This window comes from Oncorhynchus masou, chromosome 31 (genome assembly GCF_036934945.1).
Source record: "Oncorhynchus masou masou isolate Uvic2021 chromosome 31, UVic_Omas_1.1, whole genome shotgun sequence".
Classification (NCBI taxonomy): domain Eukaryota; kingdom Metazoa; phylum Chordata; class Actinopteri; order Salmoniformes; family Salmonidae; genus Oncorhynchus; species Oncorhynchus masou.
In genome coordinates, this window is record NC_088242.1 from 3,519,083 (window position 1) to 3,546,774 (window position 27,692).

The following is a 27,692-nucleotide window of genomic DNA, read 5'->3' on the forward strand; positions in this document are numbered from 1 at the left end:
AACGAGGGTCAGGGGATACCACTAAAGCTTCTCCTGTTCACTAACGAGGGTCAGGGGATACCACTAAAGCTTCTCCTGTTCACTAAGGGGATTCTCCTGTTCACTAAGGGTCAGGGGATACCACTAAAGCTTCTCCTGTTCACTAACGAGGGTCAATAGATACCACTAATGATTTTGCTTTAACTCCAAATCACTCAGAGCTTTTTCATGGTCGTAAAGCAGATGCATGAGGCAAATGGCAAGTAATATTCCCTGTACAGAGCTCTTACATAATGCAGATTTGATGGCTCCAATTCACGAGATACGTGCACTATGTAAATACTAGAGGAAGACGAGCTCCACATTGAGCCAGGCTAACACACTAAAAACGGACTTGAACGGCAGGCATGTATTCACAATGCTTCAATACCAGACTTGTAAGGTTGTTCTTCAGCAGTGTCTAATACATTGATGCAAAAAAAAGAAAAACAAACAACTTTATTTTAACTTCATTCAATTTAACTTGGCAGGAAATTTGAGTTTTGTAAAGTACAGAGAAACGTCTTCACGTAATGTTACCTCCCAGCACAAGGACGTCAGTGGCTGACGCAACTTTTACAGGACGTTGTTCTAGGACGCTTGAGGTGTTTCAACATACCAGTAGTTATTACACTTCAATAAATAGAATGTAAATTGGGACCTGCTATTGGGGTTAAATATAAATATACAAATCTGCTATTAGGGGGGGGGTTATAAATATTGAAATGGTAATCCCAAATTTAACCATTGATCCAGACTAGTACCAAGGCCTATTGTCACTTTCACAAGAGCATGCATGCAAATGTGAACAGGGGATGCTTGTAATAAGCCAAAAAACGATACAGAAAACCACAAAATGAACATTTGAAAAATCATCCCCCCTCAAAAAAAATAAAAAATAAGATCTTTATGAAATCAAATCAGAATCCCATGCAGTTGAATGATACCATCTACTAACCCGACTAAACTCCATGTTGCAGTGAGACTCGTGACTTCACATAGGTCTAACTGAAGCCTTCAAAGAACCACACTGAATCATAAACACTTTTACATGAAGAAGAAAACAAAGAGACCGTAGGGCACAGAATCATAGTTCTACTAAAAACAAAAAGGCAACAAAACAAGTTTGAGGTGAGAAGTGGGTGGCACAGAGTAGCCAGTAAGTAAACTGCTACCCAGTTTGACAACGGTGCCACCTGATAGGTGGAGGCCATTAACCAACAGTGAGAGGAAGGAAAAAAAAAAGAACAGAACATTCTGTGATGTCATAATAGCAAAGGCTGAGACATTGGATTCTAACAGAGGAGGTCATTATGATGGACGCAATAAATGGGATGTTTCTTTGACTACTTGCTGCCCAGTTATTGCTGCCGTTTTAGCCAACAGGTAAATCATGTCTAGTGTGGTGGTCCTTCAATATTCTAGCTACAAGCACATTCACATTGAATAGCTTTAACTGATGTATAAAACAAGAAGATTGATAGCAGCTATGGGAATTGCTTTGGGGGCCAAAATAGAGATGTCCTGTCCAAACTGCAGGTAAATGAACCCTTCGCACTGGCTGAGGAACTCCCACACCGACATAAATACAATACTTAAAAAAAAATAAAAAAAATCACTATGTAGACCAACTGCTGCCAGTAGTTATGTAGCTTTCTTACAACTACGTTAGATAAAACACCACAAAAGTCCTTACTAGGCAATTCAAAACACTAGACGATTCTACATCACCACTGGTTGTAGAGGGGTGTCGTCATGGTCCGGGGTTTGGAGAAGATAGGCAAGTGTGAAACGAACAGAAGTGGATACTTGTACTGGACTCGTAGTGCAGCATCTCAAAATAACCAGAGTATCAATATTCATAACATATATCTTAACCTGACAGACGTACCAACAGCACTTCATCACTAACAGAGACTAGAGAGTTTGAGGAGGCTGGTGAACCTTGGGTTTATAACACCCCATGTCTGTTAACCATGACGCGTTAATGAAGCTATGATGAATGTGCCACAAGCAACAGGAGAGTGGACCCTCGTTGTGACATGCTGAATTAAAAGGGCCAGTCAATTATGATGAATCAGCCTCTTTGGTCCCTTCATTTGATACAAATACACCCCCCCCCCCCGGCCTTTTTCACAAAGATGGACAGAACAGCAGCAGACAAGGCACAATATTCACATGTTGAGAGAAACTCCCTTTCCTCTATATCGAAGACTGCAGACTCAGCAGGTTTTGGCTTTAGTGCACTCTAGAACTACGAGACTAGATATTTACACACAGTACCAAGAAACTAACACAGTCTCTGTGACCCTTAGCACTTACCTGCCACACAGGGTTCATGACATGAGACATTAAATTAGCTTTTATTATTAAAACCTCTATTTGAGGGTATTTTTTAGAGAAAAATAGTTCAAACATATTTAGAGTTAAATTATTAAATGGCTTTTTTTCCAGTTTCCTGTGGCGGCTTCTCGGCAGCTTCTTGAGGGATGATATTGGCATATCATCATGGCTCCTCAGACGACCTCAGCAGCTCCAGGAATGCCCCAACCGCGCCAAAATATCCCTACAGAAAACATACAAGGTGGAAAATATAGTATTATTAATAACACTCAAAATGATGAACTCTGGGAGCTTTGGGGTAGAGTTGACAACTTTGTTTACATCCAGTCTGACAGAATCTAAAATCTTCCAACTCAAATGAAGCGTTGTACCTCGTGTTCTAGGAACAGGGCCTTCAGTTGTCCCTTGGACCAGAAGTCCACGGCGTAGGCCAGCAGCTTAGTAGACACGGTGTTGATCCGTAAGAAGTTCCCAACAAACACAACTCTCTCGATTTTCTGAAAGTGAAAATGTCATAGTACTGGCATCAATTTAAATGTATCCAAAACATGCAGAGACGGTCAATATACAGTTCATAACAGAACTCTAGAAACATTGTTTTTTTTTTAATGTATTTATGTAGTGCTGTCCTTGAGCTTTTAAAACAGCCAATGTTGTCTATTAATGTTCTGTATTATGTCATGTTTCATGTGGACCCCAGGAAGAGTAGCTGCTGCCAATGGGGATCCTAATAAAATACCAACAGCCAATGGGGATCCTAATAAAATACCAACAGCCAAAATACCTAATAAAATACCAAAGCCAATGGGGCCAATGGGGATCCTAATAAAATACCAACAGCCAATGGGGATCCTAATAAAATACCAACAGCCAATGGGGAAATAAAATACCAACAGCCAATGGGGATCCTAATAAAATACCAACAGCCAATGCCAATGGGGATCCTAATAAAATACCAACAGCCAATGGGGATCCTAATAAAAAAACCAACAGCCAATGGGGATCCTAATAAAATGCTAATGGGGATCCTAATAAAATAGCCGGGGAAATACCAATGGGGATCCTAATAAAATCCAATGGGGATCCTAATAAAATACCAACAGCCAATGGGGATCCTAATAAGTACTCATTATAACCACAAAGTGGAGCTAAAAGACAGGAGTCTGCTGTACTTCCCCTGTTATCAACGTACAAGGCCAGAGCAGAGAAGGAAGTCAGCTGGTACAGTATCTGTACTGTCTGTACAATCACTGACACTCATTTATGTTTTATTTTTAAAGCAGCCCCACATCTGAGTGATCTTGCAGCAGGTGTGTGGGAACGTGAAATAAAAGAGAAACCTGCACACGACTCTTTGCTCGTATCACTTATTTTATTCAAGCTTATGTGTCGGGCCTCATCCTTTTGTCAGAGCTATCACTATTAGAGAGAGATCACGGACACTAGAATTACTCTATTGCCAAGCAGCAATGTTTTATACTGTAGTTCACGCTTTTGGAAAAAGGTCTACGGGCCAGATGCTGAAGTTCAGTGCGCTTTGAAAGCCCTGTACAATGCTGCTTGATCACCATGGAAACACTAAAGAAGCTGAAAGCATACAGAAAACCACCCCAAAAAGACTTAAATGTGGTTGTCTCACCTAGCTACTGTAACAGTACTGCTTTCCGTTCCTCTCCTTGTCCCCCCCCCCAAAACCCTGGGCTTGAACCAGGGACCACCTGAACACGTCATCAACTGCCTCCCATGAAGCATCGTTATCTATCGCTCCACAAAACCAGCAGCTCTTACAGAGCAAAGGGAAACAACTACTTCCAAGGTCTCGGAGTGAATGACGTCATCGATTTAAAACGCTACTTGCACACCACCGCTAACTAGCTAGCCATTTCACACCGGTTGCACTACCTTTAAGTTGAACACAAAGTCACTCTGGATAACTGACTAAAATGACTCGGATGTTTAAAAAAAAAAAAAAAAAATGTAAATGCAAATAAGCCCTTTAGACAACTACTTCTCCTGAAAACATGAACTAAGTGAATGAATATTAATGTAACGCAAACTGCAGGGAGAATGTTTGTGCGATGACCTCGTTGACGGCACACATGCGTGCAATGGAACCGATGTTATTAGTGATGGTGACCAGCATAGCCCGGGCCAGGTCCTCTTTGCTGATGGAGTCTCGTTTACGTTTACTCATCATGTGGCCAAAGCTGTGTTAAAATAACGAAAGCATGACATAAGAATCAGAAGAACTTCTATTAGGAATGAACAAATTATTCTTTAAAATTTAAAAACGATACCATTAAGAGTTTGGTTTAGAATTAATAGGGAATTGAACATCAAATCAAAGCCAGTGATATAGCTCCCTTCTGGGACAAAGACACTGTTACTTAACCTACATTGCACCATGTACTGTGTAGCAGTAGCTTATATAGCTTATGTGCTTCTACAGTTCATTAACTACCGTAACAATTACACACACACACACACACACACAGAGTTGAAGTCGGAAGTTTACATACATCTTGGCCAAATACATTTAACTCAGTTTTTCACAATTCTTGACATTTAATCCTAGTAAAAATTCCCTGTTTTAGGTCAGTTAGGATCACCGCTTTATTTTAAGAATGTGAAATGTCAGAATAATAGTAGAGAGAATGATTTCAGCTTTTATTTCTTTCATCACATTCCCAGTGGGTCAGAAGTTTACATACACTCAATTAGTATTTGGTAGCATTGCCTTTAAATTGTTTAACTTGGGTCAAACATTTTGGGTAGCCTTCCACAAGCGTCCCACAATAAGTTGGGTGAATTTTGGCCAATTCCTCCTGGCAGAGCTGGTGTAACTGAGTCAGGCTTCTAGGCCTCCTTGCTCGCATACACTTTTTCAGTTCTGCCAACAAATTCTCTATGGGATTGAGGTCATGGCTTTGTGATGGCCACTCCAATACCTTGACCTTGTAGTCCTTAAGCCATTTTGCCACAACTTTGGAAGTATGCTTGGGGTCATTGTCCATTTGGAAGACCCATTTGTGACCAAGCTTTAACTTCCTGTCTTGAGATGTTGCATCAATATATCCACATAATTTTCTTTCCTCATGCTGCCATCTATTTTGTGAAGTGCACCAGTTCCTCCAAACATAACGATGGTCAATATGGCCAAACAGTTCTATTTTTGTTTCATCAGACCAGAGGACATTTCTCCAAAAAGTACAATCTTTGTCCCCATGTGCAGTTGCAAACCGTAGTCTGGCTTGTTTATGGCGGTTTTGGAGCAGTGGCTTCTTCCTTGTTGAGCGGCCTTTCAGATTATGTCGATATAGGACTCGTTTTACTGTGGATATAGATACTTTTGTACCTGTTTCCTCCAGCATCTTCACAAGGTCCTTTTCTGTTGTTCTGGGATTGATTTGCACTTTTCACACCAAAGTACATTCATCTCTAGGAGACAGAATGAGTCTCCTTCCTGAGCGGTATGACGGCTGCGTGGTCCCATGGTGTTTATACTTGCACACTATTGTTTGTATAGATTAACGTGGTACCGTCAGGCATTTGGAAATTGCTCCCAAGGATGAACCAGACTTGTGGAGGTCTACATTTTTTTCTGAGGTCTGATTTCATTAGATTTTCCCATGATGTCAGGCAAAGAGGCACTGAGTTTGAAGGTAGGCCTTGAAATACATCCACAGGTACACCTCCAATTGACTCAAATGATGTCAATTAGGTTATCAGAAGCTTCTAAAGCCATGACATAATTCTGGAATTTTCCAAGCTGTTTAAAGGCACAGTCAAGTTAGTGTATGTAAACTTCTGACCCACTGGAATTGTGATACATTGAATTATACGTGAAATAATCTGTCTGTAAACAATTGTTGGAAAAATTAGATGTCCTAACCGACTTGCCAAAACTATAGTTTGTTAACAAGACATTTGTGGAGTGGTTGAAAAACGAGTGTTAATGACTCCAACCTAAGTGGATGTAAACTTCAGACTTCAACTGTACACGCTTACAGTACCAGTCAAAAGTTGACACTCGTTCCAGGGGTTGTCTTTCTTTTTACTATTTTCTACATTGTATAAATGGTGGTAAAGACATTGAAACTATGAAATAACACATATGGAATTGTAGTAACCAAAACAAAAACAGTGTTAAACTTATTTTGATCTGTATATTTGAGATTCTTCAAAAGTAGCCACCCTCTGCCTTGATGACAGACTTGGCATTTAAAAGAAATCCTTCAATATTTGAAATTGTTGCATGTTGCATTTATATATTTTTGTTAGGTGTATCTATTATCATGGTAGATATATATATATATATATATATATATCCAGTATAATCATCATGGTATATCCAGTATAATCATCATGGTATATCCAGTATAATCATCATGGTATATCCAGTATAATCATCATGGTATATCCAGTATAATCATCATGGTATATCCAGTATAATCATCATGGTATATCCAGTATAATCATCATGGTATATCCAGTATAATCATCATGGTATATCCAGTATAATCATCATGGTATATCCAGTATAATCATCATGGTATATCCAGTATAATCATCATGGTATATCCAGTATAATTATCATGGTATATCCAGTATAATTATCATGGTATATCCAGTATAGTCATCATGGTATATCCATATAATCATCATGGTATATCCAGTATAATATCATGGTATATCCAGTATAATCATCTGTATATCCAGTATGATCCATGGTATATCCTAATCACCTGGAGTATAATCACAGCAGTATAATCATCTTGGAGGCTGTATAATCATCATAGTCTCCTCATCGTATATCCAGTATAATCCCTCACCAGTATAATCATCATGTCCACTATGCTTATCATGGTTTATCCAGTATAATCATCCATATCCAGTATAATCAAATGTCTATAACACAGTATAGTCAGCAGGCAGCACAGGCCCAGGATTATCATGGTATATCCAGTACCAAGACTGAGAGGAGGATCCCTCCTTCACTGGACACAGAGAAGGCATCAGGCCCAGGAATATCCCTCACCAAGACTGAGCCATAGGAGGACACACAGAGAAGGCATCAGGCCCAGGAACGTCCCCCACCAAGACTGAGAGGAGGACACAGAGAAGGCATCAGGCACAGGAACACATCAAATGGGCAATGACATCAAATCGTAAATGAGTGGAATTTTGTAGTTACACGCATGCATGCTTCAAGTTACGGCTTCGTCCCTCGTGCCGGGGTTCTGGAAAGTGGTTCTGAATGAACACACAACAGTGGCCTAAAAAGGAGTCCCCTCTCAGCCTGAGACGGGGGGTGCTTGTGGAGTTAGGCAGAACAGGTCACAGTGGAACTGTAAGCTGACCCAAAGCCCTGTCACTTTAACCCTGACTTAACCACAGCCAAGTTACAGAACAGCACTGTCCTGAAACATTTCAGATTTTAAACACTACCAGAAATCATAAAAATACAGACCTTGCAAGGCTTTAAAAAAAAAACACAAAAAAAACTTAAAGTTCATCCCTGTGCCCTGTACCTTGTGCCGGTGACCCGTTTGTAGTCGTCTTTGGAGTATACAGCCAGGATGCTAACCCCAGATCCAATGTTGACCAGCAGCATAGGGAACGGGTCGTCCAGACTGCACGGTGTCTTCACACTGTTCTGGGTGTCTGACGGGTTCTCAAAGTAGAAGCACTCGGGGTGGCCGTTGAACCTCACGGAGTCCACATAGAGCAGGCCATGAATCAGACAGTCAAGCTCATCCAGCTTCAACAGCTCTAAATCAGCCATCTGTAGGGGGAGGAGGAGAGAGAGAGAGGTGGTGTGAGGAAAACCAAAGCATGATGCAAAACCTCAGTCACCTGCTCCCTCAACCCTGACTACGTAAACAAATCAGGTCTGCGGCCAGACAACATAGAGGCCCAGGCGGTCAGCACCACAACCAAGTGCCTGACAGCACAGCTCGTCTTCGCAGCACTGGTACAGTAAAGCATCGGCCTCAAGTCCAGACAAAATTTTTAAAACAATGTCTTATCAAACACAGAACACCCTTCCTTGACTGGAATCAAATCAAACTATTATTCACATGTGCCGAATACAACAGGTGTAGTAGACCTTACCGTGAAATGCTGACTTACAAGCCCTTAACCAACAATGCAGTTTAAAGATAGAGTTAAGAAAATATTTACTGAATAATTTTTTTTTCAATGAATTGCAACAATACAGGGGAGGCTACCGAGTCAATGAGGCTATATACAGGGGGTACTGGTACCGAGTCAATGTGCGGGGGTGCAGGTTAGTCAAAGTAATTTGTACATGTAGTTAGGGGTAAAGTGACCATGCATAGATAATAAACAGCAAGTAGCAGCAAAACAAAGGGGGGGGGGGGGGTAGTTCAATGCAAATAGTCTGGGTGGCCATTTTATTAATTGTTCAGCAGTCTTAATGCTTGGGGGGGGGAGAAGCTGTTCAGGAGCCTTTTGGACCTAGACTCGGCACTCTGGTACTGCTTGCCATGCGGAGCAGAGAGAACAGTCTATGGCTTAGGTGACTCGAGTCTTGGACAGTTTTTGGGCCTTCCTCTGACACCGGCTAGTATAGAGGTCCTGATGTCAGGGGGCTTGGCCCCAGTGACACATTACCCTCTGTAGGCCTTACGGTCGGAGGCAGAGCAGTTGCCATGTCAGGCGGTGATGCAACCGGTCAGGATGCTCTCGATGGTGCAGCTGTAGAACGTTTTGAGGATCTGAGGACCCATGCCAAATCTTTTCGGTCTCCTGAGGGTGAATCGTTTTTGTCGTGCCCTCTTCACGACTGTCTTGGTGTGTTTGGACCATGATAGTTTGTTCGGGATGTGGACACCAAGGATCTTGAAGCTCTTGACATGCCACACTGCAGCCCCATCGATGAGAATGGGGGCATGTTCACCCCTCCTTTTCCTGTAGTCCACGATCAGCTTCTTTGTCTTGATCACGTTGTGGAAGAGGTTGTTGTCCTGGCACCATACTGCCAGGTCTCTGACCTCCTCCCTATATCCTGTCTCATCGTTGTCGGTGATCAGGCCTACCACCGTTATGTCGTCAGCAAACTTAATAATGGTGATGGAGTCGTGTTTGGCCACGCAGTCGTGGGTGAACAGGGAGTACAGGAGGGGACTAAGGATGCACCCCTGAGGGGCCCCAGTGTTGAAGATTAGGGTGATAGATGTGTTGCCTACCCTTACCACCTGGGGGTGGCCCATCAGGAAGTCCAGGACCCAGTTGCAGAGGGAGGTGTTTAGTCCCAGACTACAGACGGACGGTAGTCATTTAGACAGGTTACCTTCGCTTTCTTGGGCACAGGGACTATGGTGGTCTGCTTGAAACAAGTAGGTATTACAGACTCTTATGGTCAAATTTGCCAAATGGAGGGCGAGGAGAGCTTCGTATGTGACATGCTGGTAGAAATTAGGCTGCAAGTTTGTCAGGTCACCCGTTGTCTAATTCTCTCACTCACCGTTCTGAAGTCGTTCTCGAACTTGTAGGCCCCTCCACCAGTGGCGCAGAGCGTGGTGTGGAGGCTGGAGAAGTTCTTGTCGCTGCCCATCTGGATGAAGCGGTGCATGGCCTGCGTGGGGAAGCGGATGAAGTGCAGGTTGCCCGTCCGGCCACACATGGTCAGGTTTTTCAGTTCCAGGTGGACGTCTCTGACGCCCGTCTTCCCGTACGCCGTGTTGGAGGTCAAGTAGCGGCGGATGCTCTTCAGGTTTTCCACCTCTTCCTGTTCCTCCTCCGCCGTGATGTCCTTAGGCTCGAAGTAGACCAGCTTCACCAGAGTACCGCCAATGTCCATCCCAAACCAGGGGAAGGCTGTCAAGGCATAGCAAGAAATAAGTTAGCATTGAAGGTGTTATTATCGCATGGTTACTGTGTCGTTTGCCTGTTATTTCGCTGTTGTTTCCCTGTCATCAGAAAAGAACAAAGCCTCACTTGCATGCATTTAATTGTTCAATTACATTTTTTAAATGTAACCTTTATTTAACTAGGCAAGTCAGAACAAATTCTTATTTACAGTGATGGTCTACCAGGGAAGTGGGTTAACTGCCTTGTTCAGGGGCAGAACTGATTTTTTTTTACCTTGTCAGCTCTGGGATTCGATCCAGCAACCTTTCAGTTACTAGTCCAACGCTCTAACCACTAGGCTACCCGCCGCCCCTCCACTCTAACCACTAGGCTACCCGCCGCCCCTCCACTCTAACCACTAGGCACCCGCCGCCCCTCCACTCTAACCACTAGGCTACCCGCCGCCCCTCCACTCTAACCACTAGGCTACCCGCCGGCCCCTCCACTCTAACCACTAGGCTACCCGCGCCCCTCCACTCTAACCACCACTAGGCTACCCGCCGCCCCTCCACTCTAACCACTAGGCTACCCGCCGCCTCCCTCCACTCTAACCACTAGGCTACCCGCCGCCCCTCCACTCTAACCCCTAACCACTAGGCTACCCGCCCCTCCACTCTAACCCCTCCTCCACTAGGCTACCCGCCGCCCCCACTCTAACCACTAGGCTACCCGCCGCCCCTCCACTCTAACCACTAGGCTACCCCGCCGCCCCTCCACTCTAACCACTAGGCTACCCTGCCGCCCCTCCACTCTAACCACTAGGCTACCCTGCCGCACCATTCATGCAGTTGGAAAACAAGGTTGTAATTCAGACAGCAATAGTATTCTTAATGCCCCCTAAAACAGAATTCCATGCCTTATGCAACCAGTGTCTGTTGTGCCCTTGGGCTGAGTATAATCGTTATAATTCCCTTCTCCCAGCTCACATGGCTTGCTCAGATATCTCAATTCTTATTAGCCAATGCCTGTCACGTGAACAGGTCCTTCTCACGGGTATCGCAGCTCCAAAGTATTCCACAAGTGAAGACCGACATTGGGAATGCAACCATGCACCTCCTTATATCGAATTCATTTACTTTTCGTGAGCCAATCAGATGAGCAGATGTAAGGAACAGCAAAAGCACTAGCCTGTGAATCTAAAAAAGTTGTATTCTATTGGTCAGATTGACCCTCCTTCTGTGACAAGAACGGAATATTCCAAACATAGTCTGGGACAGTTGTGGGAAGCGATACATCCCAAATTAATACAACCACTGTATATAAAAAAACAAACACTTAAAAAGCAAATGATGCAACCGATCAGAACGTTTAGCTTAAAATGTTGATAAAGTATTGGGCTATTTCTTCACATTCTAAGCGTAGCAACGCTATAATCGCAAATGTTTCAGCGTCGTCCGGGTTAAGGGGAGGGTTTGGCCTGCCGGGATTTCCACCACTGCTTTCAACGCAGCACCATCATAGGATGCCACCTTTCCAACAAGTCAGTTCGTCAAATTTCTGCCCAGCAAGGGCTGTCGCGTGCAACTTCAAATGTGAATGAACTTGACTGGCCTGCACAGAGCCCTGACCTTAACCCCATCGAACACCTTTGGGATGAATTGGAACACAGACTGCGAGCCAGGCCTAACCGCCCAACATCAGTGCCCTGACCTCACTAATGCTCTTGTGGCTGAATGGAAGCGAGTCCCCGCAGCAATGTTCCAACATCTAGTGGAAAGCCTTCCCAGAAGAGTGGAGGCTGTTATAGCAGCAATGTTCCAACATCTAGTGGAAAGCCTTCCCAGAAGAGAGGAGACTGTTATAGCAGCAAACGGGGACCAACTCCATATTAATGTCCATGAGTTTGGAATGAGATGTTGGACGATCAGGTGTCCACATACTTTTGGTAATTTGGTGTATTTTAAAATGTTGACTGCCTCTGCTCAGATTGCAAGGTGGGTGATGTTGCATTGCTATCAGAATGAACAGTGCCTCAAGTATGCCCGACAGAATCAAGCCTTTAGATATGAATAATTATCGTACTTTATATATTTGTCAAAACATGACTGGCGTTAAAGCCTACAGTGCCTTCGGAATGTATTCAGACCCATTGACGTTTTCCACATTTTTGTTACGTTGAAACGTTATTCTAAATTGGAATAAATAAAACATTTTCCTTGTCAATCTACACACAATACCCCATAATGGACATCACAATACCCCATAATGGACATCACAATACCCCATAATGGACATCACAATACCCCATAATGACAAAGCAAAAACTGGTTTGTAGAAATGTTTGCAAATGTATTAAAAAAAATAAAAACAGAAAAATCGTATTCGTTCCAACAGGACAACGACCCTAAGCACACAGCCAAGACAACGCAGGCGTGGCTTTGTGGACAAGTCTCTGAATGTCCTTGAGTGGCCCAGCCAGAACCCGGACTTGAACCCTATCGAACATCTCTCGAGAGACCTGAAAATAGATGCTCCCCATCCAACCTGACAGAGCTTGAGAGGATCTGCAGAGAAGAATGGGGAAAAACTCCCAAGCTGCCAAGCTTTTAGCGTCATACCCAAGAAGCGTCATACCCAAGAAGCGTCATACCCAAGAAGCGTCATACCCAAGAAGCGTCATACCCAAGAAGCGTCATACCCAAGAAGCGTCATACCCAAGAAGACTTGATGCTGCCAAAGGTGCTTCCTGAGTAAAGGGTGTGTGATCAGTAAGTATTTATTTATAATACATTTGCAAAATATAATGTTTTCGCTTTGTCAGTAGGGGTTGTGTGTAGATTGATGGGGGGGGAATGAATTGAATCAATTTTAGAATAAGGCTGTAACACACACACTTGTGTTTTTCTTAACAGAAGAACAACTGTTATTCGGTTATCCAATCAATTTAATTGGCTATTTTGGTTAATGGCCTTGATGCCCTGGCAGATTAGGTATCTTTGGGAAGGGCAAATGGCCTTGCCCCCAAAAATCATGAAATTCCAGGCCTGAGTCTCACTTATATTTTTAGGGAGAACGATTAATTGAGATGCACCTTAGAACGAGGCCTCTTCGCTGGTCTTTCTAGTTATTGTGTGTTCTTAAGCACGTTGCACTTACGTTCAAGCTTGGGCGGTGCGCTACTTTATTGTCTGTCTAGTTACAGAAGCAGAAATTCTTGGACAAAATAAGTCAGGGAACTACTACTACTACCTCTGCATGTGTAACGGATGTGAAATAGCGTTTCAATATGTCACTTGCTCTGAGACCTCAAAGTAGTGGTTCCCCTTGCTCTGCTTTTGTGGGGCGATGGGTAACGATGCTTCGTGGGTGACTGTTGTTGATGTGTGCAGAGGGTCCCTGGTTCGCTCCCGGGTCGGGGCGAGGGGACGGTCTAAGGTTATTCATGTCCATTCCAGAGCCTGCCCGACACTATTCCATGAACATGTCGTCCATCTCCTTGTCTGCAGTGTGTTCATTTAGCAGTGCTCTGATATTATAATGGGGGGAAATGTCATAGCTGGGAATTAGGAGAGACTGCCTGACAAGAGTCAGAGTCTGCCTCATGAAGCTGGTTGAGACAATGCAGAGAGATTGCAAAGCTGTCATCAAGGCAAAAAGGGTGGCTACTTTCAATAATCTCAAAGTATAAAATATATTTTGATTCATTTAACACTTTTTTGGTGACTACATGATTCCATGTGTTATTTCATACTTTTGATGTCTTATGTAGAAAACAGTAAAAATAAAAAGACAAATCCTGGAATGAGTAGGTGTGTCCAAACTTTTGACCGGGAGTGTATGTTTGAATAGCACAGTACAGTCAGTAGAGCGCGGTACAGTGAATGGAGCACAGTAGAGGGTATAGTGCAGTATATTGCACTGTACGCTACGGTACTGCACAAAACTCTACAATACTGCATAGGGCGGTATACCATATTTTACTATATACACCGGTATTGGGTTTTTACTTTACCTTCTATAACGTTATTTTAATGTTTGGTTTGTTAAAATTGTGTAGCGCTGTGTGTAACATCCATTTTTATAGTTTACTCCGCTACTTGAGTCATCCCTCTCCGCTCTCTCGCCACGCCCCTTTCCACACAGACCTAGTCCCGCCCCCTGTCAGTCAAGGACGCATGTGTTGTTGCTCGACCACGAGACACTTTCGTTCAGTCTGCATGGTCAACGCAGCACATGCAACAACGTTACCAATTTCATCTTAATATCAATCCACAAGCGTTCTATAATTACAATATTTGTTTGTGTTTCTTACATCTGCAAACAGCTAGTTTGTATTTTCTTAGCAAGTTAAGCTAAATCGTGTTAGCCACTAATGCTAATCGCAGCTAATAAAAGTACTGAGCTACCTAATACAACACGATGCCAGTACTAGAGGAGGCTTAAAATCAGCATGTTGTTCGTGTAACAGTATCTTTTAAATCAAATATGGAATATGTTGGCTATATGAATGAAGATTTCATGTAGCCAAAGACTATAGGGTCCCCTAGGAAACACTGAACCTTCACTTTGGTTCCTACCCTGTCACAATAACTCCTCCGTGGCATTTGCATTCATTGTTATGTCAAACTGCCCACTATTATTTTATAGAATTATAATAAACATTCTATTTCCACGATTCCAAAAAGTTCATCCAAATGTTTTGATATAAATCGCAATTGCACCATTTGGTTAAAAATAAGGCCTAGTATTTTTGATACTACTATATCTCCCAGCCCTAGCGCTGCGCTGCACGCCACTGCGATATCCAAACCTTTTATTTATTTCACCTTTATTTAACCGGGTAGGCTAGTTGAGAACAAGTTCTCATTTGCAACTGTGACCTGGCCAAGATAAAGCATAGCAGTGTGAACAGACAACACAGAGTTACACATGGAGTAAACAATTAACAAGTCGATAACACAGTAAAAGAAAAAATAGAGTCTATATGCATTGTGTGCAAAAGGCATGAGGTTGGCGAATAATTACAACCTAAGGAACATGTGGAGAATAACAATCATAGCCATATTTATCCATTTCTGTGAAGTACAAGTCAGAGACCCATGATGTAATTCAATTACTGAGTAAATCAATTTCACTTACTGTACTTCAAAAACCAAAAGAGATTTTGTTTTCAAAACTCAAGGTGCCATGTCACAAGCTGACAACCAATTCTTTCTGCAGACATCTTTTACTCTTAATTGGGAGGAGATTTTTTTAAACAGAGTCACACCTGCATTGCTTGCTGTTTGGGGTTTTAGGCTGGGTTTCTGTACAGCCCTTTGAGATATCAGCTGATCTAAGAAGGGCTTTATAAATATATTTGATTAAAAACCTAAAGGGAGATTTGACTATTAGTCCGTTACCAAAGTTTGCATCGGCACAGTTCTTCTACTAAATTAGTTTTTTTGTACATTTTTCAGTGAAAATTGTTGAAGGTAGTCCTTGTGCATAGACTTGTATGGTTTGTTAAACTTTGAAATCAAATGGGTTTTTTTGTCGAAGCATAATTCCGTTAATATGGAATTGTCCTTAAACCATATCTGATAGGAATCCACAAAAACATGCAGGGAAGTAATAATTATAATAAAAAAATGTTTTTTGAAATCATATTTAAAGAGCCTTCAAAAAATATGTATAAAAAATAAATAAAAGCACACTGTAAAGCAAAGACTATAAAACAAAAACAAGATTAAAGATAATCCTCACTTCCAACTGATTAAACAAGACCAAGGTCTGCTGTTCCAACCTTTTCTTAGGTTGAATAATTACTAGGTGATAGGCAAACCTGCTTCTCTGGTAGTGGAATCATTCTTTATCAGGGAGCAAGGCTAGGGGCACATGACAGTCACCCCACCAGAGGCACCTGCCCTGTCCAACTGTGTGGGTGTGTCCAGATGACGGGGCAACGAACAGACAGACCAGGACATGTGGGTGAAAGGTGTCCGTTTTCCTCCCCCTCCCGCTCCCCCTGCCATGGCTCTCTGCAACCACAAGGGGGTTGAGAAGGTGTCTGTGTGTGGAGAGGGGAGGTATGGTAAGAATGTCAAATAAAATACAAATGTAAAGGTCACAGTAGAGGTAACATATTAATCTATCTGTAAGTGATCTTTATTCAGAATGTCTTCTAATTCCGATATGTGGTTCTCGTTCACATCCTGTATGCCGTGTACCTACAATCTGAATATCAGTTTGCGGTCAGGAGGTTTTGAAAATGTTCTCTTCTTCTACTCCCATAGGTTTCTTTCTCTTTGCCCCATCAATGCTACAGGATTAGTGGCTGGTAAACACTGTAGCCCAGGGTTGGGGTCAATTACCATTTCAATTCAAGAAGTACATTCCAATTCCAAATTGCCTTCAATGCTTTTCAATGAGACATGTGGAATTGGAATGAATTGGAATGTGGGAATGTGGAATTGGAATGTACTTTCTGAGTTGAAATGGAGCCCAACCCTGGTGAAGTTTACCATACTGCACATCTCCTCTTGATTTCTATTACAATGCAAGAGACAAGGACCCACCCTTCTTTGGGTGGTAATGTTATGTTTTAAATGTGGTATTGATTGCTGCTGCCTTTTTGGCCAAGTCTCTCTTCCTTAAAAAAAATATATATTTTTTTTTTTAAAGACTGTCTCAATGGGCTTTTCCTGGTTAAATATACACTGATGTTCAAAACTTTGGGGTCACATCGAAATGTCCTTGTTTTTTAAAGAAAAGCAATTTTTGTTAAAATAAAATTGATCAAAAATAGTGTAGCCATAGTAATTTACAATATTAACAATTGTAGCTGGAAAAGGCAGATTTTTTATGAAATTTCTACAGTGTAAGTCGGAAGTTTACATAGCCAAATACATTTAAACTCAGTTTTTCACAATTCCTGACATTTAATCCTAGTAAATATTCCCTGTTTTAGGTCAGTTAGGATCACCACTATTTTAAGAATGTGAAAAGTCAGAATAATAGTAGAGAGAATGATTTCAGCTTTTATTTCTTTCATCACATTCCCAGTGGGTCAGAAGTTTAAATACACTCAATTAGTATTTGCACAAAGTAGATGTCCTAACCAACTTGCCAAAACTATAGGTTTGTTAACAAGACATTTTCAATGATGTTAGCACAGCTGAAAACTGTTGTCCTAATTAAAGAAGCAATAAAACTGTCCATCTTTAGACTAGTTGAGTATCTGGAGCATCAGAATTTGTGGCTTTGATTGGAGGCTCAAAATGGCTAAAAACAAAGCACTTTCTTCTGAAACTCATCTATTCTTGTTCTGAGAAATGAAGGCTACTTCATGTGAGAAATTACCAAGAAACTGAAGATCTCATACAACACTGTGTCCTACTTCCTTCACAGAACAGCACAAACTGGCTACACTAGTTTGAGAAACAGACGCCTCTCTCAAGTCCTCAACTGGCAGCTTCATTAAATAGTACCCACACAACACCAGTCACAACGTCAACAGTGAAGAGGCTACTCCGGGAGGCTGGCCTTCAAGGACATTTCTAATTGACCCCAAACCTTTGAACGACAGTGTATATATATATATATATATATATATATATTTTTTTTTTTTTTTATTGAATTGACGTTACACCAATTTGGAGGCTGTTGAGGAGAGAATGGCTCATAATAATGTCTAGAACGGAGAAAATGGCATCAAACCATGTGTTAGATACCATTCCACCTATTACGCTCCAGACATGACCTTCCTCCCCAATTAAAGGAGACACCAAACTCCTGTGACTGACACCTACAAGTGAAACCAGTGTCAGTGTCCACAAAACTTGCTAATCATCTCATCGGTGAACTGTAACTATAGTGGAAGAACTCGACTGATGGAATCAGAAGTCCAGTCTGGAGTCTTTCTTAAAGAGAGCCGTTCGGTGAAAACAAAAGATCACCACACTTTTAAATCCACCCGTTCCTTTCCTCACTTCACTGACTATGTCAGACGCTCCTGGGTGAAGTTTCAGCTTCCCCAATCCTAACCATTAGTGGTGAAAATTGTTTTTATCTCCAACCCTGGTCCTGGAGAGATACTGTCCAAAACTGACCCAAGATCAGCGTCAACTCTCCAACCCTGGTCCACTGTAGGTTTTTATCTCCCAGATGCTCTGTAGATAAGGTTTTTATCTCCAACCCTGGTCCTGGAGAGATAGTCCAGGTTATCTCCTAACCCTGTTCCTGGAGAGATACTGTCCTGTAGGTTTTTATCTCCAACCCTGGTCCTGGAGAGATACTGTCCTGTGGAGAGGTCCTTTTTATCTCCAACCCTGGTCCTGGAGAGATACTGTCCTGTAGGTTATCATCTCCAACCCTGGTCCTGGAGAGATACTGTCCTGTAGGTTATCATCTCCAACCCTGGTCCTGGAGAGATACTGTCCTGTAGGTTTTTATCTCCAACCCTTTTTATCTCCAACCCTGGTCCTGGAGAGATACTGTCCTGTAGGTTTTTATCTCCAACCCTGGTCCTGGAGAGATACTGTCCTGTAGGTTTTTATCTCCAACCCTGGTCCTGGAGAGATACTGTCCTGTAGGTTTTTATCTCCAACCCTGTTCCTGGAGAGATACTGTCCTGTAGGTGTTTTATCTCCAACCCTGTTCCTGGAGAGATACTGTCCTGTAGGTTTTTATCTCCAACCCTGGTCCTGGAGATACTGTCCTGAGGTTTTTATCTCCAACCCTGTTCCTGGAGAGATACTGTCCTCCTGTTCCTGGAGAGTTAGGTTTTTATCTCCAACCCTGGTCCTGGAGAGATACTGTCCTGTAGGTTTTTATCTCCAACCCTGGTCCTGGAGAGAGACCCTCCTGTAGGTTTTAACTCCAACCCTGGTCCTGAGAGAGGTTTTTATCCAACCCTTCCTGATAGGTAGGTTTTTAACTCCAACCCCCTGGTCCTGGACCCTGTTCCTGGAGAGAGACCCAACCCTGTTCCTGGAGGTTTTCAGGTTTTTTTAACTGTTAAAACCTACAGGAGTGTATCTCTCCAGGAACAGGGTTAGAGAGCCCTGATAGGCTATTGGTTTGCCTACTCAACGTCTCTCTTAAACGCGCCTAAATTGAAATGTTCTGCAGTGGCTTGGTGGCTGTCAAACTGATCTGGTGCTACAATTAATTGATACAAAAAACGTACAGCATATTTAAGAGAAATTTCCACTTAAAACAATACATTGTGGTGTTTGTTTTATTACTCCATTGTTGATATAGTCACAAAATGTTTTGCCTGTCAGCATATCATGACCAGCTGAGGTGTAGGCAAATAGGAACTGTGTACTTGTACTTCATGCAATCCCCCCCTGGGTAGATAACCTATAGCTATAATAATCAATGGTACATGTTAAGAGACGAGGTCCTCCAAATGACAGCTCAGAAAGAATGTTGAGGGTGTTGCCAAGTTGAATGTGCAATATATTCTTGTGTAATACAGTACACCACTTCAGATTAAAATTAGGTCTAATTTGAAATCTCTCTCTATATTGATGCTGATATTAAATCACACCATTTTGGTCCTGATGTGTGTGTTACTGATATGTTCACCTGTAGGCTCGGTTGGTATGCATGCCATTTGTGAGACTACATTCTGCATGGCATTAGACAAAGTTAGTGGTTTAAATCATATCGTTCATGGTAAATGGCTTCAGTAAACTTGAAGTATGCATTGTTACATTAGCATGTGAAAAACAACCTCAGTGTCAGACCTATCAAATTGGCACCAAAGATCAACATTTACAGTTGGACAACAGATTAATTATTATCCAACAATATTGGCTTCTGAACATAGTCGATAGGACCAACATTAGGCTCTGAACATAGTCGATAGGACCAACATTAGGCTCTGAACATAGTCGATAGGACCAAGAGATACAATGCTGTTGTCGGTGAAAGCGTCCACTTGACTGAAATCTCATAGAGGTACCTCTAAAACCCAGAGTAGGACATGCGCGACAACTAGGGCATAACAGAGAACACTATTTGCTTTCTCCAGTCTTAACACAATTAGAGCTGAGGAATGCCGACTAGCAGGCTTAACCAATGGGACCGTTGAACTTGCCAGAAGGTCTGTACCAGAAAGAAACTCAACAATACTGGAGAGAACGTTTCTCCACGTCCCCGAGGGTGTTAAATAATGGCAGTGCAGAATAGCCCTACTTGTGACAACATTTGTAATCTACTCTTGACAAATAAAATAAAAACACTGAACCTTGTTCCTATCATACTGTTTGTTCCGAGTTCCGAGTGGCTCAAATTCCACCGTCATAGAAACAATAGCAAACCAACTGACCTGGCTTCTTAACGTTTCTGGGTTTCATAGTGGTGTGCTCTGGTGAACGCAAACACACTCATGAATACCCGAAAGAATGCAGGCATGCAAAGTTAAGATCAGTGGTTTTACAATCCTTTGTTTCCCCAGTTTCTATTGTCACAGCAAACAAAACACTTTCTTGCATCGTGACTTCGTCTCCCATGTTTTAAACTTCTAACAGAAACCAGGGATAAGGGAATGTTGTACATTGAGGGGGGGGGGGGGGTGCCCTGGCTCTTGCACCCAGCCTTGCAGAGATGGGGGCGGCCGATGATTGGCCGAAGTACACCAAGCCTTGTTATTGATTTCACCTTCTGACTGAGAAGACGGCAAAACCACCGGACAACTATTGTCAAAACAACAAGCAGTCACTTGTTTTCTATTGAATGACAAAATGACCTGGCCGGGTCTCACACCCCAGCGTGGCCCCCAGCGTGGCCGGGTCTCACACCCCAGCGTGGCCGGGTCTCACACCCCAGCGTGGCCGGGTCTCACACCCCAGCGTGGCCGGGTCTCACACCCCAGCGTGGCCGGGTCTCACACCCCAGCGTGGCCGGGTCTCACACCCCAGCGTGGCCGGGTCTCACACCCCAGCGTGGCTGGTCTAACAATAGATCATATCGAGCACATCAGTGTTAATATTAGGAGCAAATTAGTTTGATAGGATGGCTAACGAACAGTCTAAAGTACTTACAGCCCTTTTACACATAGCTGAATGTTGACTCTGAAATGGTGGTGCCAGGCAATAGACAAAACATATACAGACAGAAGAATTGACACAATGTCTACAACACACGAGCATCAACCAGAACACCAAGGCTATCCTCACTGGGACACCAACCTGGCCCCTATAATGATTATACAAGATGTTCAGTACCATGCACAGCTGGCTATGCAACTTCTTTAAATGCAACTTCTTTAAATGCAACTTCTTTAAATGCAACTTCTTTAAATGCAACTTCTAAATGCAGCAGCAGCAGCCCCACCCCCCCAGGCGTAGGCCTATCACAATTTTGTTGTAACCCTAAACTAGCTCACCTGATTAACCTGCCGGTAATCAAGTGCTCGATGATTAGTTGACAGACTAAAATCGTGTGTGATCTGTGGTGGGAAAAATACCCATGTGTCATACTTGAATCAAAGTCAAGAGACCTTAATAGTAAATGACTAAAGTAAAAGTCACCCAGTAAAATATTACTTGAGTAAAAGTTTAAAAGAATTTGGTTTTAAATATACTTGAGTATCAAAGGAAAAAATAATTTACAATTCCTTATATTAAGCAAACAATTTTCTAGTTGTTTTTAAATGTATTTAATGGATAGCTAGGGTCACACTCCAACACTCAAATATAAATAGTCAAGTAAAGATACCACCAAAAACTACTGAAGTAGAATATTAAAATATTTTTAATAAAGGACTTTAAACCACTGGGTGTGATAGCTGTGGAATAGTTAAATACATGCTACGGTTGAGGGGTTTGAAAACGCTCCATGTAGCTGCCTAACATAAATTGTGTAATTTTGATGAGTAAACACAGAAATTACTAAATGCAAAAATTCCACCTGCAAACACAATTGTCAGTGTCACTTACGTGGTCTGTTTCTCTTCATCGACTCCACTCTTCTTCGTAACCGGCATCTTTTCGCAGGAGATGACCCATTGGCTTCGACCTGATCGGGCTGCAGGTGATGGAAGTGTTCAATATTGCTACTGTCACCACTACAGTTTCCACTTGATTTGTATGCGTTACAGCCGCCGATGTTAGCCTGGGAATGAAACTCCCTCTGAAGTCCGTTGGCATGACAAGATCCGGACCCTTTTTTTCCGATAATTGATTTTGCTTTATCCATTGTCGCAGTTGTCAAGCTACTTCAGATATCAGACTAAATTATCTAAACTAACCGAAACGAGACAAAGAGCTGCTGTCTCTATCTAGCTCGTACGATAATATACAACCCTGCGCACCCTCCTTAATTATTTTTTTAAACGAAATTGCTCGAGTATAAAATATTTCTTCGCTCTTAGTACCAATAATGTGCGCCTTTTATTTAGTTGACAAAAAAGTGTAAAGACCTATCCGCCTCAACACGTTTTGGCCAGGAGGTCACTGTCGGTCATTTACTTCCGAATTTTACACCCCGCCGCTACCGCAGTCCGAGTTAAAACAGCCGGTAACGAGCTAGTTACGTCACAAGTAATGGCTCCCGAACCCGTGTGCCCTCTCCGGGGGACACAGGCTATGGTCACTGCTATTTGCGATCCTTGGGCCGTCCCTACCATTACCTTAACACGTTACCTTAACGCATAGCCTTAACGCATTACCTTAACGCATAGCCTTAACGCGTTACCTTAACACATAGCCTTAACGCATTACCTTAACGCATAGCCTTAACGCGTTACCTTAACACATAGCCTTAACGCATAACCTTAACCATGTCGACTGCAATGAGGGGTAGGGACGTCCCAACGATCCCGTTCTATACAGAAAATACAAACAAGCGTTCAGGTTTATAAATCCAATAACCAGAACGGTCGTGTTATAGCGTAACCTTAGGCTATGGATAAAATAATTGTTAGATTATGTAAAGTTACTTCTCTCTGGATGTAGGCTAACGTTCAGCCATGGCTGTGCCATATTTCTAGGTATGTGCTGCAGTTGTCGTCAGTGGCCGTCATGTTGAGGTGATTTATAACACACACGCCGCCAAGCAGAGGGCATGACCAGCCAGGCTGTGATGAACATTTTCCTATGTGTTGAAACGGATGCAGATGGAAAAGCTGTTTACTTCTCTGCTATGTCATGTTGTTCTTCCCCATCCTAGCTTTTCAGAGGTGATTATGAAGCTTTTGTTTTCACCTGTGTATCACTCAGTGGGTCAAAGTTGAAGGGTCGATATTTTGTAGACTACATCACGAGGAAACTGTCAGCGTGTATCTTTGGGTGTGGCCGATATTACCTTGTTTTGTTCTGGCACTGAAACTATACCAACAGTGGTTGTTCATCATTTGTCAGTAATGGTCTGGGCACACTGGTCTGGTGTTAGGTTGGTAGGATTTTCAGAATATCTATTTATAATTAGTCCTGGTTGTAGTTGATTGTTCTGCTGAAGGCCTACTGTAAACACAGACAGTACATTGACATATTCCAAGTTGTGTAATAGCTTTGCAGTCCTACCTGGTGTTCATCCACGTGTGTACATGTAACGGATGTGAAACGACTGGCTTAGTAGGTGGTGCGCGCTCTGAGACCTTGAAGTAGTAGTTCACCTTGCTCTGCAAGGGCCGTTGCTTTTGTGGAGCGATGGGTAACGATGCTTCGTGGGTGACTGTTGTTGATGTGTGCAGAGGGTCCCTGGTTCGCGCCCGGGTCGGGGGACGGTCTAAAGTTATACTGTTACATACATAATAGATGAAGGCTCCTCGGGTTCATGCGTGAAGCTGTTCCAGTCCAAAAGTTCTCTATACCCTAGATTGTGAGACTGCTTAATTACTGTGTAGTTTAAATTATGGATTTTTTTAAATGAGCGTTAATTTTTTTGTATTTCAGTCAGTTGTTTATTTATTTCAATTAAAGGCTGTTTGCCTTTCACGCCAGCGACCCAGGTTTTGTAGCGATCCTCGCTAAACGAGCCATGTCACAATTCCAATCAAGGCGGTTCACCTTATTGGTGTGACTCGAAGGGTGTTTGCATTTCACGCCAGCGGCCCAGGTTTGCTTCGTTCCCTGCCCCGCCGGTTCACTACACTGGTGTCAGAAGTGGGATGGCGGCACGGACGTGTGAGGGGGCTGAGTAGTTGATGCACGGAACATACCTACCACAGGAGGTTGGTGGCACCTTAATTGGGGAGGATGGGCTCGTGGTAATGGCTGGAGCAGAATAAGTGAAGTGGTATCAAACACATGGTTTCTATGGTTTCCATGTGCTTGATGCCATTCCATTCGCTCCGTTCCAGCCATTAATATGAGCCGTCCTCCCCTCAGCAGTCCCCACTGGTACCTACCCGTTCCGGACGGGGCAGTGTCGCGATCCTCGCTATATGAGGCGCGTTTACAATCCCCCACCAAGTGGTCTACCCTGTTGGCGCGATGCGCGTGGTGTTTGTATTCTACGCCAGCGACCCGGGTGAGCTCCCCTGCCCCCACCGGTCACTACAGCAGGGCTATGTTTAGAAATGACATCTTTTTAAAGGCAATTTCCGATTGAGGCGACGTGGCCTACAACATTTTAACGTGAATGGGATCTTTGCGAATGTTTGAACATTTGTCATAAAAGCCTCAATGCCTATAATCGAGGCCTCAGTCAATTTACCTGGTACAATAAGGGATCAAAAACATACAACAAAAAATGTGATAGTCTGATTGCTGTCTGCCCCATCTAACAAGTGCTTAAAAGGATATTATTTTGTTCCTATTGAAATGTAAATCTGTTTTAATCTGTCGGTTTCACCCTATTAGAGATGTTATTCTCGTCTTGTTCATGTCTGCGATCTTTGTAGAAATGATCACCAGTATCTACTGTTTTTTTTGGTGCTATTTGCATCACAACATAAGACTCAATTAAGCACGTATGAGGAACAGTACACTGTAAAATACATATATATGTCATTTCACAGTACTTTAATAGGTCATTTTTAAACATGCATTTTTCAGGACATTTCCTGTAATTAATATTTACATTTTCTTTGCATTGTGATTTTAAGAAAAATATTCTGTGGTTTTACAGTAAATTATTCTATACAGTGAATAATTACACGTGGTGTAGAGTTAGTTGGCTTTCACTTGGTAAATGTAGTTTTGACTACTGTCTATAGAAACTAAACTGAGGGTTATCTGCCTGGAGCATTAATACCATCTAGTGGACAGAAACAGGAAGTAGAAAGAGAGACATTAGAACATGGGCGGGGCAATTCCATTCCTCCAGGGCCTGTGATTGGTGTCAGCCCCAGTTTATTAACACACCGGACTCCAATAATCACCTAATCATGACCTTCAGTTTAGAATGCAATTTGACACATCGGCTGTGTTTGCTCGGGTTGTAGAAAGAACAAAAAGTGTGACCCCAAAGCAGGCCACTGGAGGACTGGAGTTGCCCGCCCCTGCCTTGAGAACGTAAACGACTGTCAGAGGCATGTTCTTGATTTTTTTGGAAACAAGTAGATGATGTTGTGTTTGGTGTTTAATTTAACCTCATAACCAGCAGCGTCTGAACAAACTCACAGAACGACAGAAAGAAAAGAAAGAGGCTATATTACAAAGTGTCTCATCACCAATAGAATGCAACACATGACCGTTTCATAAAGACTGTTTGCCAGTGTACTCTGAGCATTTCTATATTAAGGCTTTTTGTCGTTTAAAAAAGAAGAAAAGAAGCGCCTCGCTTTTCATGATCTATTTGAGGGGTTGAAGGAATAGCATGTATTGCTGTTCCTCTTTTAACAAAGAATGTTACAGAGATAATAATACAATATATTTATCTTTATTTTCCCATGCCAGCTTCTAGGACACAACATACCACCGACATTCAGGGAACATCACTGAACAACTATACCAGGACAACTATACCAGGACAACTATACCAGGACAACTATACCAGGACAACTATACCAGGACAACTATACCAGGACAACTATACCAGGTAACATCACTGAACAACTATACCAGGACAACTATACCAGGACAACTATACCAGGACAACTATACCAGGACAACTATACCAGGACAACTATACCAGGACAACTATACCAGGACAACTATACCAGGACAACTATACCAGCGTCATTCATGGAAAGTCCTCACCAGGACCGTGTACTCTCGTAATTTAAACTCGTTAATCCTTCAGAGTCTATAGACGCACCCGTGCGTAACATAATGAATAAATCCCCATCAAAATCTTTGTTTAAGCTAGAGATATACGTTTTTTTTTTTTTTTACCTGGGCTGCTTCTCTGTGGTGGAAAGTGGCTGAGCTACAGCTGTGTTTGTCAGAACAGGAGAGACATCCCAAAAAATTGGTCTTCTCATGAGAACGTCTGAAGAGTTTGGCCTGCAAACAACACTGAACAAAAATATAAGCGCAACCATTTCTAAGATTTTACTGAGTTACAATTCATACAAGGAGATCAGTTAATTTTAATAAATTCATTAGGCCCTAATCTATGAATTTAACATGATTGGGAATACATATATTTTTAATTAGCTTTTATTTAACTAGGCAAGTCAGTTAAGAACAAATTCTTATTTTCAATGACAGCCTGGGAACAGTGGGTTAACTGCCTTGTTCAGGGGCAGAACAACAGATTTTTACCTTGTCGGCTTGGGGATTCGATTTTGCAACTATTTATTACTAGTCCAACGCTCTAACCACTAGGCTACCTGCTGCCCATCTGTTGGTCACAGATACAGTACCCTAAATAAAAATGGTAGGGGCGTGGATCAGAAAACCAGTCAGTATCTGGTGTGGCCACCATTTGCCTCATGCAGTGCGACACATCTCCTTCACATAGAGTTGATCAGGCTGTTGACTGTGGCCTCTGGAATGTTGTTCCACTCATCTTTAATGGCTGTGCCTTCATGTTAAGACCCTGGTGAGGATGACGAGCAAGCAGATGAGCTTCCCTGAGATGGTTTCTGACAGTTTGTGCAGAAATTATTCATTTGTGCAAACCCCACAGTTTCATCAGCTGTCTGGGTGGTTGGTCTCAGACCATACTGCAGGTGTAGAAGCTGGATGTGGAGGTCCTGAGCTGGCATGGTTACACTGTGGTTAGCGGTTGTGAGGCCGGTTGGACGTACTGCCAAATTCTCTAAAACAACGTTGGAGGCGGCTTATGGTAGAGAAATTAACTTTAAATTCTCTGGCAACAGCTCTGGTGAACATTCCAACAGTCAGCGAGCCAATTGCACGCTCCCTCAAAACATAAGGCATCTACGGCATTGTATCGTGTGACAAAACTGCACATTTTAGAGTGACCTTTTATTGTCCCCAGCACAAGGTGCACCTGTGTACGCTTTTTGATATGCCACACCTGTCAGGTGGATGGATTATGTTGACGAAGGATAAAAGGCTCACTAACAGGGATGTAAACAAACGTGTGCACAACATTTGTGATAAATAGTATTTTTGAGCGTCTAGACAATTTCGGTGATCTTTTATTTCAGCTCATGGAACATGGGACCA

At 42.6% G+C, this 27,692-nt stretch overlaps 1 protein-coding gene across 1 annotated transcript; it reads right to left on the reverse strand.

Annotated features, from left to right (window-relative positions):
* Positions 1-731: 731 nt before the first annotated feature.
* On the reverse strand, positions 732-22,873 carry LOC135523359 (pantothenate kinase 2, mitochondrial-like). The gene is made up of 6 exons (XM_064949982.1): positions 22,107-22,873; positions 9,851-10,203; positions 7,893-8,146; positions 4,445-4,568; positions 2,733-2,858; positions 732-2,584 (listed from the first exon to the last, which is right to left on the reverse strand). The coding sequence occupies exons 1-6, from the start codon at positions 22,363-22,365 to the stop codon at positions 2,525-2,527; spliced, it is 1,176 nt and encodes a 391-aa protein (XP_064806054.1). The 5' UTR covers positions 22,366-22,873; the 3' UTR covers positions 732-2,524.
* Between the last annotated feature and the right edge of the window lie 4,819 nt (positions 22,874-27,692).